We start from the raw sequence: 15,555 nt of genomic DNA on the forward strand, positions 1-15,555 counted from the left end.
AAAAAAAAAAAAAACCTAGCTCATGTTTGGACTGGCATCTTTAGAAGGCAGGAAAACACAGAATCATTCTAAGAGATCCATGTGATAGTATTCAAATGTACTACTTTGATTGAGAGATGGGCAGTTAATAACACAGGTTTATATTCACAGTATAGAACTCCATAGCTGGAGGAGGCAGCAGGCAGGTGTTCTCTGTACCGAGGGTGAGTAGTTGGAAAACTTGCACCAAAGAACTACATGAGATAAAACCCATTCCATGATACTTTAACTTGTTTTTTGACATAATTATGCTAACGCTGTGTTTATGCATCCAGTCGATTCATCCTTCCTAGTCCTTGAAACTGGCTATTCTGGGAATGAAAACAGCTGAAGGAATCCATATGCCACTTCATTATCTCATTAATTCTTGGCTGCATCCTGCTCTATATATTCCAGGTTACACAAAACTCGATTAGTTCCTACTAATAGGTGTTTCTAAATAATTTGTTCCACTGGTATTTTATAAGTATTATTTCTGGTCATATCTGCTTGTCATCTTTCAGAACTAAATGACTGTTTATCCCTTCAGCACTATCGTTAGGGGTTACGTCCAAAGAAACCCCACCACCACCTATCTGAATAGTGCAGTACTTCTGCTTTTGGGCTCCTCTCCTTGAAAGCAGACCTCTTTGGTTTCATCTGGCTGATGTCTTTAGTGCATGGAGACATCAGGGCATCTCAGTCCCAGTCGCTGAGAAAGGAACCAAGCTAATAAAGTTCATCTCAGCTAGCTTTCAGTACTGCAGATCATGAGAGACCTAGATCAAGCAAAAGTTACAGAAATAATCAGTTGTCTAACAAATATGACACATGAAAGAGTTCAAGAATCCTTTATCTAGTGAAGATAAAGACTGGAGGGGAAAAACTTTCAGTACTATTCCAAACCAGATAGATGCAAAGAAAGAGTTAATAAAATGCATTTACTCAGAACTTTGGTCCTAATTAACAAATTTCAGTTGCAACAATGGACATCAGGAAAAATAGAGATAGTAAAGTACTAAAACTGGCTGCTTGGGACAACCCCCAACAGCTTTTGTTTCCAGATCAAACATCTCAGAGGTAGATTTGGCAGAGTTGTTAAGGTCAAAGCCAGCAAAATTGAATGTATTCTCCTGAGATCCCTTGCCACCATAATTTCTAGGACCTTGTAGCCAAAAATCAGACAAAAAAATCTTTGCTACTCATGAGCTATCAGGCTCAAAAACACTACTTTCCTTTACCTTCCTTTCAGAATGATAGTATAGCTCAGGTTACAAGGAACATTTAAGACCATCTAGTTCCAACTTCCTTCTACAGGCAGGGATAATTCCCTCTAGACAAGGCTGCTCAAAGCCCCATCCAGCCTGGCCTTGAATGCCTCTAGGGATGGGAAGCATTAGTTTAAGCACACAGAAAAGATCTCCACAGAATTCCAAAGCTCACTGATGATCCGAAGCACTGAACAAAACCACATGCTCTCAGATATATACATCGCATAGAAAAGTTTAATGTTTTGATCTTCTAACCCATGCTTCACCACAAAATAAGTTATTTAACACCAGTTTATGTGTAAAAAGCAATTCTTCTATTAGAAGTAGTAGCATATTTGTAGGTATTTGTTCTAAAATGAAGGAACTTAATATATTCAGTACATACTGACAAGTACTTGGAATAAAGCATAATTTTCTCTTATTTCATCACATTACTAGCTTACTGACTTGATGCAGTCCTACAGATACAGGTTTCTACTTCTGTGCAGAAGTTAATCTTTATGTTACCCTCCTTCCCAACTGGTTATTCCCTGATGTGCATCAAACATTCCATTCCACTTAAAGCAAACTCAGGCTACAGGCCTGAAAGACATTGACTAACTGCTGTTTTCAGTCAAACAGACAACAGTCCAAGAAATGCATTGCCTCCAACGATCACGCTTTCCTGAAGCTGTAACAAAATGAAGCAATTTGCTTAATTCTTAATTGACCACATAAGAACATCTGGCTACCTGTTAAATTCTTACATATTTTAAAGTATTTGCTTTATTCCCATGAAGAAGAGTAGCTTCACTTTATCAGAACTATTTATCATCATGTAATAAATGTTTAAGATTTCCATCACAGTCTGAAGATCCTAAAACAGGATTAGCACAGAGTCTACACATGGAAATCACACCTTGCAATTCTAAAGCCACCTTCTTATCTGCTAGACGCTTCCAGAGCCAGATAACCTTCCCAGCACTCACTTTCATAAAACTTAAGGCTTCCAAGATGACCGGAGTGTTTTTGCAAAATCAGCAACAAAAATATTTTGATACCCTGCTTTGTAAGAACTACAGAACTCTGAAAATTCACCTATTCTCCTTTCCTCAATCCTGATTCTCATCCTTCTCCTGTACACAGGAGCAGGTCTTAGGAAAGCATACTAAGAAGCAAAGCACAAAGTGTCCCCTTAGCTCAATGCTGCTTCCTGAACCTACGATGATTATCAGGAAAAAGATTTCCTGAACAAGACACTACGTTTAGACCAGTACCTTGAGAGTAGGAAAAATCATGAGTGGATGAATATCTATCTACTAGAAAATTCCCTTTTCTGAAGCTATCTATGCTTTTGGTCTTCAAAATATTCTATGACAGATAATTTCAAAATAGAATTTGGAATTCTATAAATACATATGACATCAATTTTTTTTATTATTATTATTTTTTTACTACTATGAATGGAAGATAACATTCTCTTCGCTTTCCTACACTTTTATATTCAAACTGCACATCTCATTTTTCTGGACAGTGACTTTACATTAGCTAAAGCAATGTTACAAAGGCTACAAAGTAAGGAGTAATTGGGAGCCTGTATATGTGGCTTAGGTGAAGCTGGATGACAGCCTAGAAAGCAAGAGGTCTATAGCCCATTTACTAACTTTAGTCTCCTGCAAAATCACTTGTGGGAGAACATACATACCAATTAGTATTCAAAAATATGATATGCAAAGACCTGCACTGTGATCAGAAACAAAGGCATTACAAGCAACTTGTAATTTCTTTATTTTTTTATCATAAAATAGTCAAAAAAAATAAAGAAATGAACTATTTAACAGCTGTGAGCAGATGCATAATAGAAAATATTCAATTTCTTACAAATCCTAGCTCACCATATATGCATGAAAGGGAGATTTACATTACATATGGACAGCTTCCCTCACCACGAATTTTCTGGTCACTGCTAGTGAACACTTTCCACCTTCCATTCAGCCTTGCATAAGGAAACCAGCAAACTTCAGAGAGTGAAACTGCTAAGGTAGGCTGACTCCGAGAAGGCACAGATGTGGGGACAGCCAGTGGAAGATCCAACCAGAGCAACAGGAGCAGCAGCTGCACTCTAGAGTTCTGCCTACGCTACGGACCTTGCAGACTGACAGCACAACAAAACAATTTAGTTCTGAGAACTTAATATCCACAGCTCAAAGGGTCTTCATGCATACTAGGCTTAGCACAGTCCCATGCATTTAAGGCCAGTTAGTCCCTAGAGCACATATCTTCCTTGTTTCACCTGAAAGAAAAACAGTTCAAGCATTCTTGACTGCTCTACAATACGAAGCAAAGCACAGTAGATGAGACAACTAGGAAATCCCCTTCAAAGGCTCATACACCTAATCCAAACTAAAATGCTGTTTGAGTCAGGGTCTTTGGAATACTTCCAACGGTCAGTGAAAAAGTAGCTGCTGGAACTAACAGTAAATAGAGGTTAAAGTGTTCCAGACAAGGCTATAACCCCTTAGGTCCTCTTTCATGTTCATAAAAGTCTAGAGCACAATGGCTGCTAGAGAGTAATGCAGGTGTAAATATCCTGTTTTCCCACTACTTAGTTATTCCATTTCAACCAAGAAGGTTCCTGAACTTATCAAGATGACCTTGAAGAACAGTTGAGCAAACTGAACTCCTGGTGCTGAACATCCTTTGAAGTCTGAAGCAAATACCGCAGAATTCACCTAAAAAAACTGTTGGCAATGCTACATTCCACAACTCTTTGTTTTATGCATATTTCTCAGATATTTGGCACTCTTAAGATATGCAACAAATCCTTCTAATTCCTGCTTTACCCTGTTGAGACACTAGATGGATGTTTGCCTCTGCCACTAGTGCTATTTAGAGTTGGAAGCTCAGTAACCTAGAAAGCAGAAGAGTGTCAGACTCCTGAATTCCCTGCCAGACACAGGCACTGGAATAGCCAAAAAGCACAGCAATAACATGACGACACACTGAGCGCTCCTAGCTTCCCCTACTGCACACAGCCTTACCTGCCTGCAGTTTCTCCTCTCTGTATTGCTGCAACACAAGGGAAAACACAGCGACGATAGCAGATGTACAGAACTTTTGATCATAGCCTGAACCTCTCATTGACCACCTGAGGCAAGCAATGAGTTAGCCACAGGAGCACAGGTGAAGGCAATTCATCTGTGCTACTGGAAGGAGTGGAGCCTGGCTCCACCTCTCCTAGACCCCATTTAAGTGCTGACTGCCACTGAGGAAGGGTTTCTTTCTGGAGATCACTCCTCGTGGAGTTTATTGCAAGTCTACAACACTGGTGAGCATTTTTCATTTATTATCTTACCACCATGATAATCCTACTTAGCCTAACCTCTGTACATCTATCAATTGTACAGCAGAATAGCAAAGTCCTAGGATACAACAACAGAGGATATGCTCTAGTGCAGCAGCCATGGACACAGAAACTAAGGAAAGAATCCGCTCACCCTTAGAAGGCCTCAGGTACATAGGACAATGCTTTAAGCAAAACTTTTTAAACTGAAATAAATACATATAACACTTTGTGAAAGTGGTTTACTCATTTTTTAAGCCACAACCCTCCAAGCTGATGGTTCAAGGCTTCATCTGAAAGATGCAGAGTCTCATGGTCTCAGGGTCGAAAACACCATTTTTAGGATAACTGATAGTTCCTTAGTTTTCGTAATTACTTTCTTGGTTGCCATTTGTTCCAATTTCTGTCTTAGCCACAGTCCCAAGAAGACTTTTCCTTGAGACTGAAGCTGAGCGTAGCTCCTCTCCTTGGTGGCTCCTTGTGACAGTTTGTTTCCACCCCACCACCTTCCTCTTCTTGCCTGGCTGTTACACTCAAGGCCTTCTTCCAGCATATAATGAGCACAGTCCTGGTTACATTCAAGGCCTAAGATGGCACTAAGATAGATAGCGACCACAACACTGGCCAGTCCCTGACTAGAAGTGTCTCTGATGCAGCGTGAGCAGAGCCAGAAGGGACAGTGTAATCTCCCTGCATTTACAAAGGCACAAGCAAGCATTACCTGTACGCAGGGCATGATGTGGCAGCTGGCGTGCCAGTTGGATCAGGGAGGTGAGCACCCTGCAGGCTAGAGAGGTGAATTCAGTAGGTGATTATCGCCCGCTATGTACAGGGTCATCATCCTCTAAGTCCAGAATTCTCATCCTCCCAGAGTAGAGACCCTACTCGTGATACCCACCCCATAGAGAGCCAGGGCATCTGAACAAATCAAAAAGGATGCAGAAATGCAGACTGAATTCCAAGGCAGACGTGGATTTTCAAGCCTCTGCACTGAGTGCCTGAGCTTTTTGTTTGCATCCTGCGACAGCAGTGAGGAGAGCTGTGTGAGGTGCAAGCAGGCAGATGATTTGCTCAGCCTGCTTGCAAGGTTGCATGATGAAATAAATGGGTTTGAAAGTGTCAAAAGGGGCTAAAAAGAGAGGAGCAGAGGAACCATGCTCTGCCCTCGTACAGATAGGCTTTGCCACAAGAGAAAACACAAGATCCAAGGCAGCCTGTATCCTCTCACTCCCAAGCTGAAGGCAAAAAGGAGTGAATGGAGGCATGTCCACATGCAGATCTGCCTGCGCTGTAGTGACCATGCAGCAGTGCCGTTTTGATCCTGAGGGATATGGGACAGACAAAGAGTAAAACCAGGGTGCTAAATTTTAAGAAAGCCAACTTCCAGCTCTTCAGGGTGTTAATCAACAAAACCCTCTGAGAATCTGTTCTTAAGGACAAGGGAGCACAGCGGAGTTGACAGATGTTTAAGGAAGCTGTCCTTAACAAACCAATAACAAATTACATTAGATGTCAAGAGCAATGTTGTAATAATTCTAACTTTGATTATAAGTCAATCACTTTACGGCAGTCAGTGAAATCCTAATTTGAGCCCTCATTGCTGGAGCATCAGGCTGCACGACAGTGATTTCACTTTAGGAAGGGTTGCCTCTCAAGTATGTCCTTTTAGGTCAAGAATATTTACTGAGTACTTGTCGGTGAGTTAAACTTGAATTTTTAAATGTATCTAATTTGATTCTTCTTTCTCCTCTTTTCAACACTGATATTACGAGTCCCCGTTCCCTTGTTGTGCATGACACTGCCTTTCCCAAGAATGGCACTTTGCTCTTTTCTCCTGGGACATTTCCCTTCCCTGTTTCTACCAGCTCCCCGATGTGTCCTGCTGCCCCCACAGCGAAGAGAAGAAAAATTGCACATCTCTGCATTATATTCAAAAAATTTTACTCTTGGTCTATTCCTTCTCAAAAGGGAAACAATATGTTACAAAAAGTACAGATGTTTTCAGGGTGTAAGGGGGAAACGCCATTCCCAGCACACCAACAAAACTGTGTATATGCTCATAATATGAGGAAATTCTTCTAGATCCAGACAGCCAGGGAGCCCAAAGCTTCATTGCATGCTTCAAAGTCTCCTTTTTCACTCCAGTTCCCTAACCATTTTCAGGGGTTACAGCCTCATTCCATGGCCCACCGCCTCATTTTTAAGCCACGACCCTCCATGCTGAGGGTTCAAAGCTTCATTTGAAAAATGCTGAGTCTCACTTCAGGGTCCAAAACCTCAGTCTTAAAACCTCGAGAGTCATTTCAGGATTCAAAGTGTCCTCTTTCAGTCCAGATCCCCATTTGGAGGATGAGCACTGAGGGGCACTTAGCTTAGCCAGTGGGAAAAGGGGAGGCTCAGTGCATGCTCAGAGGAGACCAGGGGATCCACATGAGCAGCTGAAGGGCAGTAGAGAAGACATAAGCACTGGGCTAGGAAATGCAGAAGGGGGAGCATGCAACAAGGAGAGAGATGAGCTTGCATACGGGAAGTGGAAGGCATGTGAGCATATTGGGAGGGAGCAGAGGCTATGCAAGCAGTTCTAGGAGGGAGCAGAAAGGATGTAACCATGCCTGGAAGGGATGCGTAAGGGACTCCAACCATCCCTAAAGGGGAAAGGGAGGATGCTGGAATGCTGTGGAAAGGACTGAAGGGGATGTGCCTGTGAACTAAGGGAATAAGGGCGACTCGGTGCTTGGAGCCAGGGTAGTAGAGAAGGCATGAAGACACACCGCAGGGAACGGAGGGGCTCTGTGTGACGGCAATGCAAGAGATTTGGAGTAGCAAACGTAGGCATTCTGTACTACTGTAGATATGCAAGGGGTTGCTTCCTTCAGCCACGTTGCCCCAGTAAATACATACATTTTATGAACACACATGCCCTTCCCTCTGCTCCAAGGGCCTTACAAAGGGAACATTGGTACTGCTAGCCCTGGCAACCGGCAATTGACATCACCAAGAATCACTAAACCCTTTGTGATGTCATAAAGCACTCAGCAGAACTGGGGCCCCACAAGCACAGCCCCCACAAGCAGTGTCTGCAGGTGCAGGTGCTGGTTGCTTGTGCTGGTGCTTGTGCTGGTATTGGTACTGGCAGTGTTGGCACTGGTGGCAGTGGTGCTGGTGGTAGTGCCCAATCCTGACGGATCATGGAGAAAATCCGGAAGTTTTTCGGGAGATTGAGAAAGACACGGAGAAGGTCTGTGCTGCTGGTTTCTGCTCTCAAGGGCTCATAGGTGTGCTTAAAAGCCTGGCAAAATCAGCATACGTCCTGATGATGGCAGCTCAGCCCACAGGCAAATTCGGTCTCTCTGCACATAGCCCATCCTGTGCATATATACCTTCCAGAATGATAGGATACCTGTTCTAGATATCATTTCTTCCCCTCCGGTCACCCTCTCCATCTCCTGCCTCCATTGGCCAGTAACTGGAAGTAGGCAGAAAGGCTGCCTGGGGCTACTGTGGGCTGTTAGCACCCCTGGGAGTAAAGCACACTGTGTCTTTCACAGCAGTCTTGCTTTACGGAAGATCTTGCTGATATACTGTAGCATACAGGAAAACAACATTTAAGTATGTACTAGCAAGTGTGTGCTGCTCTCTCCCACTTTGCTGTCAGTCTGGAACGGGTGACCAAGAAAGGGCCGTTAGGAGTGCGATAGGCAGTGTGCGCAACTGAACGTGCCTTCTGTCTTTTCTAGGTGCAGCGTTTGTGTGCACCCTACGGACTGCACAGAGCAGGAAAGCCAAGGAGAAGGCCCTTTGGAATATGAAGTCAAGCAGGTGACAGTCTTCTTCTGGTTTTATAAAATGCTTGCCATGGCATCCTCTTTTGAGTCAATTTCCTTAAATGTTGACAATTTCTATTCTTTAACTTTGAACAGGCAGAGGGCAGCGCAGATGGAGTAGCAGAGGCAAAATCTGCCCCGCTCCATCTCTCCAACACAGATGGAGTGGCAGCGGCAACTTCTGCCCCACTCAGTCTCTCCAACATAGATGGAGTAGCAGTGCAAACTTCTGCCCTGCTCGGTCTCACTGAGGCCTTTGAAAGTCAATCAAGCTCAGCAAACAATAAAAAGCAGGGATTTAAGAGAGAACTTGAGCCCTCCTGTGTAGAAAGCCTCCCTGGGAAAATCCCTGAGTTGAAAAAGAGCAACAAGACCTTGCCTCAGCAGCAGAAGAAATCCCATAGGAGAGCTCACAGGCGAAAGAGACAACTGGAGCAATGGGAAGGAATGCTCAAGGAAAAGACATTGCTTTTAGAAGCAACAGAAAAAGCACTTTTCCAGGCCCAGAGGCAGGCAAAGGAATGTTGTGCTTCATACCTTGCAAAAGGTGAACCAAGAAAAGAAACTGCAGAGTGGGAAGTTCTGCAGGAACAAGTGGCCCAGCTCCAACGTGAAAACCTTTCACTGCGTCAGCAGCTGGAAGATGTGCAAAAGACCAACGAGGTAAGAGCAGTGAGTGAGTCTTTAAATGTAGTAGAAGAAAAGGTCAGGTGGACACTGAAGTAGAGCAGCTCCCAAAGTCATCTGGCGCTTCTAGAATTTACCAGCTATGAGGTACCCCCCTGGAAGGCCCTCCCTCAGGTTGCCTCTGTTTTGTTCCCTTTCTGCTACCATCTGGCAAGTGGCGAATCCCAGCTCTGCACCCCAGTGAGGGTCAGGCGATTCTCCTCTACCACTTTTCTTCCCTTTGCGGTACACTTTGAAATACGACCTAAGTATAGGAACTGGTAAGCAGAAGTAAAAATGCAGGCTTTAGTTTTTTACCTTTTGCTTCACACTCCTGCACCATTGTTTCTCTAGAGAAAAGTCAGACAGCTGCAACAAGAACTTGCTGAGGCTGTTGGAAAGCAGCAGATCACAGAAGCATCCCTGAAAACTTCTGCCGAATTAAGTGACTCACTGAAGAAAGAAAACTCCAAATTGCAAGAGGATCTGCACAAGGCTAATGCCAAGGTATGCAACATCTGTGAACACGTTAATAGGGCTGCAGCTGTTCATTTCCTCCAACGAGTGAAAGAGAAGAAATAAGCTGAGAACAAACATAGGACACTGTTGTTTTTCCACTGCATACAGGTGCGTGACCTTTATGCGCAGCTGGAGTTGGAGCACTCAAAGTTGCTGCAGCAAAAAAGGACAAATGAGGAGCTGCGAGTGAAGGAGGCTGTTCTCAAGCAGCGCTTAGAGGCTGTGGCGGAGGATTATAAAATATCAGCGTGGATTGAAAAGAAGCGTAAAGAAAAAATGCAGGAGAAACTTGCCAACAGTTTCAGAAAGCAGTCGGCTTCAGAGACATCTCTGAAGCGTTCTGAAGATTACTGCCGTTACCTGGAGAACGACATCTTGATGCTGAAGGAAAGCTTGGACAAGGCTAATATCAAGGTATGCAATGTCTGTGAGCATGTTGGCATACGTTAAGCTGTTCTTTTCTCCTGAACAGTGCAAGAGAAGAAATAATCTGAAAACAAGTGCAGGATATGTTTATCTGAAAGCAGTAAAAGACGCATCACTCTTAATGGTGGTCTTCCTGATCAGAGCATGCTTTCAGCCACAAGTAAGAGGCAATCCCTTGCTGCAAAAGGGCAGTAGAAGCTCTTATTCGGTCACTAGAGTACGTTACTCTCCTTGCCTCCTCCCCTTTCACTTTCCAAGAAGCTGCTTGTATTCTGTGGAGATCATTTTCAGGCTGAGGGGCAAAGCAGTGGGGCTTGGGAGCAGCATCTAGGGAAGGAAGAGCGCAGCAGCTTGTCCATCTTCAAGACTCACTGCTGTTCTGACGCCTTTCCTGATGTTGTGGCAGTACTGTGATGCCACAAGGCATGCCCCCACAAAGTGTCTCAGAGTTCAGCTGCTCTATTTGCAAGTTCTCTCAATCTCAGCACCAAAATGAGATCTTTGTTCCCTGCTAGTGGTGTTCGTGACAAACAAAAGCACCCTCTCGCATTTTTCCCCATGCTGGGAGGACATTAGCAGAGGTTTGTGCAAATGAGAAGGAAATTGCAAACCAGGCTGGCTCCTTAAGGCACCAGCAGAGAACAGGATAGCTCTTCTTATCCACTGCCCACTGGTGCCACCGTAATTCAGGATGAAAATATCAGCACCTGCTGTTTTCCTCCCCTAGAAAAAATTTTAGCTCAGGAGATGGGTACCATGCAAACCACTTGTACTGACTGCTGCTGGAATGCAACCCGTTCTCTACCTTTCCTACTAGCTGTCTCCAGGGAGGTCTGTGGTGGGAGTATTATTTCACAGGCATGGGAGTTGCGTAATTCTGTTGAAGGAATCAAGTGCCTTTGCCTTGGAGCCATTCTTTATAGAAGGGTCAAGACTGCAGCAGTCTTCTCAGCAAAGATTAGAAAGTCATACTTGCTTTAGAAAAAACGCACTTCTTTTCCTTGGCAAAAATTACAGCCTCAGTGCACTATGTCAGGGACTCCATCACCAGACATCTGAATGAGATTCCCAGAATGTGGGGATTTTAGAGCACTCTGATTAAGGGAGATTGTTTTTTCCACTGCACACAGGTGTTTGAACTGACCGTACAGCTGGAGGTGGAACGGGAAACCTCGCTGCAGCTAGAAATGAAAAATCGGGCGCTGCAAGACCTGGTCCACCAACATCGCCCACAGGCCACTGCAGCGGGCTGCAGCCCATTCTCACAGAATGGAAGGTGGCACGAAGAAAGTGCCCCAGAAGAAATGGGGCCGAAGCGAGAGCCCAGCCTCTTTTTCTGGTAAATTGATGCGCCATTTCTATCTGTATCCACACCGTGTTGATTTGTTGCTGTGCTCATTGCTTTTAGGAATTTTCTGCTAGACATTTAGTTCTTATTGTTAGTGCAGTGCCTCTGGCTTCCTTGCAGGGAAGCTGGAGAGCTGAAGAGGGATGTGTGAAAGTGCCTCTGTGTGTGTGTCGTGTGATCTTGGTGCATAAGAAATAGGTAGCCTTTTCCTCATCCCCTTCCTTATAGAGTTGGAGGTGGCTCAATACTAGCTTTCACGTAAAAACAGCAGAAAGAGCAGGTACATTTCTTTCTGAGATAAAAATAATGGAAAGACATTTAGTCATTTCTGACTTCTTTCCTGAGTATTGATGGTAGGAAGGAAGCATGGCTCCTTCATTGAGCAGGGCTATCTTGTTTCCATTGGGTATGGGAACTGGCTGCAAGGAGACATGGATGTGGCACTGTCTGCCTCTTCCTGTTTCTTCAAGTTGCATTGCCTTCTTCCGATGCAGGCAGCCTCTCAAAGCAGGCTAGAGGAGATCAATGCCGAAGAAGAAACGTTTAGAAAGCAACAGAGGCAGAGAATTGCAGCTCTGACATCAGAAATGGAGAGAGACCAAAGCATGCATCAGGAGAGCTTGCGGCAAATAGCACACTGGCAAGCAGAGCTAGACCTGTCAGAAAAACTGTTCCTGCTGGGTGAGGACATTAGAAGAAGCCTTGCAAATAAATAAGACAAGTAAGTGAAAACATTTTCTTCCTTTTCTTGGTGATGGTGGTGGTTGTTGTCATTTGTTTGGTTGGTTAGTTTTCCCTCAAGTAATACAATATTCCTCCTCTTCTCACGACTGTTCTATCCAACATCCTTTGTCTTGGTTCCAGTCCACATAATGGGTGCCCATTCAAGACAAAGTACTTCTCACAAGAGCACGCTTTGATCCCTCCTATTCCTGAGGAGTTTTCTTTTCCCTTTCCGACTTTGAAGTTACAGAAAAAAATTAGTTAGTTTTCATGTAAGAATTATCAGTTATCTTCTCTTTCCTTACCTCTGGTAGGAAAGAAGAATTATTACTATGAGACAGAAATAATCCATTCAGTCTCACTCATGACAGCGTCTCTTCAATGTGAGCTTTCACTGGGAGGAGAGAAATAGTCCTTACTACCTTGTGGGAGAAGTCTTATAAATACAACACAATTTGAAGCGTGAGAAGCAGGGCATCTGGCTAAGAAATTCAGATGCCTACTTCCCTAAATCTACAACCCCACTGGCCTGCTAGTGTTGCTTAAGACCTGTGACAATGTGAGCAACGGCAGTTCTCGCACGCTTCTGCCTTTTTCACAAAGCTAATGAGAGGCCATCAGAAACCAAGGACAAAGGCCTCAGGATGACTCACAAAGAAATTTCTCAATCATGAGGCCAATGACTCTGGGCAACACCAAGAGAAAACAGAGGGGAGGACCTACACGTAAGCAGCTTTACCTTCTGTTCTTCACTGGCCAGGTGTTTCAGAGGTGGGATTTTTCCCCCATGTATAGAATAGAATTTCTTTGCCACCTTCAGAAAGCTAGCGGCCTGATAGTCAAGCATGAAAAATCTTGCTTTGTCTGTGTTCCTGTCTTCCTTTGTTTCCCTGCTGGTGGCTTCATATCTCCCCAGATCTTCGCACTTTCCTATCATACCCTATAGTTTTCCATTGATTCTTCGCACTCCATCTGCCGTTCAACTAACATCTGCCCTCCTTTTCTCTTCCAGGCACTGGTGAACGTGAAGTCAGGCTTGCTGGGACCTCTCCTCAGAACACTCAAGAAGGATCTTCCACAAAAAATGAATGAAGTCTGGGATGCCACAGTCATACAATAATGCTTTAAGCAAAACTTTTAAAAATGAAATAAATACATAACACCTCAACATAGAAAACTCTATTGCTGTATAAGAAAACACAGTGAAAATCTAGTGTAGACTTTCAGCCTAAGTTTTTGACCATTTCTAATTGTAACAATCAGAAAGATAAATACAATGGAAAGGTGATACAAGAGGTGTAATAGCAGAGGGACTAACACAATAGAAATGTGTTATAAGGGAAGAAAAGAGGACTGCTCATCTGTCTCCAAGGATTTAGGCTCACAGGGGAAAATTCCACAAGGGAGCAATCTCCAGAAAAAGATCCTTCCCCAAGGGTCAGTCAGCCCTTAAATGAGGTCTAAGAGAGGTGCAGCCAGGCTCCACTCCTTTCCAGTCATACAGCTGAATTGCCTTCACCTGTGCTCCCACAGCTGACCAGGTCCCCTCCCCAGATGCTCAATCAGTGGTTCAGGCCATGACTCAGCAGATACCATACACCTTTTTAGAGGGGAAACATCACTGGCAAACTCCTAGCAAATCAGTAATGTTTTATATTTCTTAATAACATGAGCTAAATCAAACAGTGATTTATGAGCACAAGCCGTAAGACTCAGTGGATTTTGAGTTAGTATCAACTTAACCTGAAGAAGAGCAAAAAGCCACAAAAACTGAAAAGTTCCTCTGACATGCCTCTGGCAAAGAACAGGGGAGAGCAGTCAGCTGGAAATATCAGAATACTGATTTGTGTGATTAACCTCTTAAGTATCTTGGCCAGCATTAGAAAAATTTTGCTTTCTAATGTTATACTTTCTCATTATCACCAGAATGTGATGTAGGCTAAATTATCCTCACAGCTGTACTTTCTAGACTGTCAAGACTATCTGGATAAACTCACATCACAAACTTCTGTAGCATAATCAACCTGAAAGCAAGATAGTTATTATTTGCCACTGCTGTCTCACAGAGAAGACACCAATATATGCCAAGTGTACAAGGCTCAGACAACAGGAAGAGTCCTAGACCAGTAAAGTTAGAATCAACAAAAAAAGGATAGCTGAAAGACAAATGAAAACAAAGTCACAAAGTATGGATGAAAATGGAGCACAGTACTTTCACAGTAACTGTAGCTTAATCTCCACTACCCTTAAAATGATACTTTCGAAAAACATTACATTTCAATAGTGTTTTTAATAGCAACATTTTTAATAGCAAGAGTTTAATAAGTATTTTGCATTGCAGAATAAAGTAGACATTTCTATAATTTTCTAAATGCTGGAGTAATTACATTTTTTTTTTAAAGTGTCTGACATGAGTAACAGTTACTAAAATAATGGACAATTTCCTATGTAATGACAACCCCTTACTCATCTTTTTAATTGCACTAAAATAATGATACAATTCTATGCAGTGTCTAGCCCATGTAGTCATTATCTTTGGATTTGCTGCAATTGTTAAGTTCGCTGAAACACAATAAGTTTTTCAATGTGCAGGCACTTTCTAGAGACATCATTTTTGTTTTAATTGAATTCATAGCTCAAAATAAACAGTGCTTGCTTTTCATATTCTTTTGTAAGCATTAAATTTCCAGTGAAACCACCAAGAACTCTGCATTTCCAATGTGACTTTACAGTAAAAATAATATCCAAAAGCAGTTAAAGATACATTAAAGGGAAAAACAAGCTGATTGCCGGTGCACTTTATTTGATATCAACATTATTTTCTAGGCAATACTGACAGTACTGTCACTATATATGAAATCGTACAGAAATAAGGAGAAATATGTACAGCTGATTCCAGGCTAAACCTGAATTTAAAAAAAGAGACAAGACTGTGCAGCACAATGGGATAGGTCTCTGCTCTGCGTTAAATGTTCTAAAGAAGAGCCCACAAAATCAAGAAGCTGGCAGAAATGAAAAGCTCTTTGGTTACAGTGCAGATCCTTCTGTTATTGGAGATGGAAGAAGAGGAACGTGGGTAAAGGTTTCCCATCAGCACTGCCTACATACACAAATTACTGTCAACAATATTTTAATTTGAACAGAGAAGGATTCAGCTCCAGTCCACTCTGTCCCTTTCTTCACTCCTGAATCTCTAAGCCAGTGTCTGCCTTCCTTAACTGCCTCTGAATAAATGCCATTAGTCAATTAGAGGATAGACAAGTCAATTAACAGAGAAACAAGGGAATACTCTACAGCAAATTGCATTGTATTGAGTGATACTGGTCATTTCTACAAAGTAAATTCTAAACAGTCTGCAAGAAATAATGTCTGATGAACTTCACATTGGCTATCTTACAACTATAGGCAGTTTATGTTGGGATTTTTTTTTTTTTTTTT

General features: G+C 42.9%; 2 protein-coding genes across 4 annotated transcripts in view; one reads left to right on the top strand and one right to left on the bottom strand.

The window, feature by feature from the left end:
- DISC1 (DISC1 scaffold protein) overlaps window positions 1-15,555 on the bottom strand; it is a 201,503-nt gene that overhangs the window by 142,505 nt on the left and 43,443 nt on the right. The window lies entirely within an intron of this gene.
- On the top strand, window positions 6,339-13,561 carry LOC109366013 (putative coiled-coil domain-containing protein 144C). Its single transcript, XM_031552423.1, has 7 exons — window positions 6,339-7,849; window positions 8,349-8,430; window positions 8,532-9,098; window positions 9,456-9,608; window positions 9,729-10,034; window positions 11,177-12,115; window positions 13,130-13,561. The coding sequence occupies exons 1-6, from the start codon at window positions 7,800-7,802 to the stop codon at window positions 11,387-11,389; spliced, it is 1,371 nt and encodes a 456-aa protein (XP_031408283.1). The 5' UTR covers window positions 6,339-7,799; the 3' UTR covers window positions 11,390-12,115; window positions 13,130-13,561.

This window comes from Meleagris gallopavo, chromosome 2 (assembly GCF_000146605.3).
Source record: "Meleagris gallopavo isolate NT-WF06-2002-E0010 breed Aviagen turkey brand Nicholas breeding stock chromosome 2, Turkey_5.1, whole genome shotgun sequence".
Lineage (NCBI taxonomy): Eukaryota > Metazoa > Chordata > Aves > Galliformes > Phasianidae > Meleagris > Meleagris gallopavo.

Coding starts and splice junctions, on each gene's coding strand:
- LOC109366013 (XM_031552423.1), top strand. CDS start 7,800: ATGGAGAAAATCCGGAAGTTTTTCGGGAGATTGAGAAAGACACGGAGA. Junction 7,850..8,348: donor TTGAGAAAGACACGGAGAAG/GTCTGTGCTGCT, acceptor TGTCTTTTCTAG/GTGCAGCGTTTGTGTGCACC. Junction 8,431..8,531: donor TGGAATATGAAGTCAAGCAG/GTGACAGTCTTC, acceptor AACTTTGAACAG/GCAGAGGGCAGCGCAGATGG.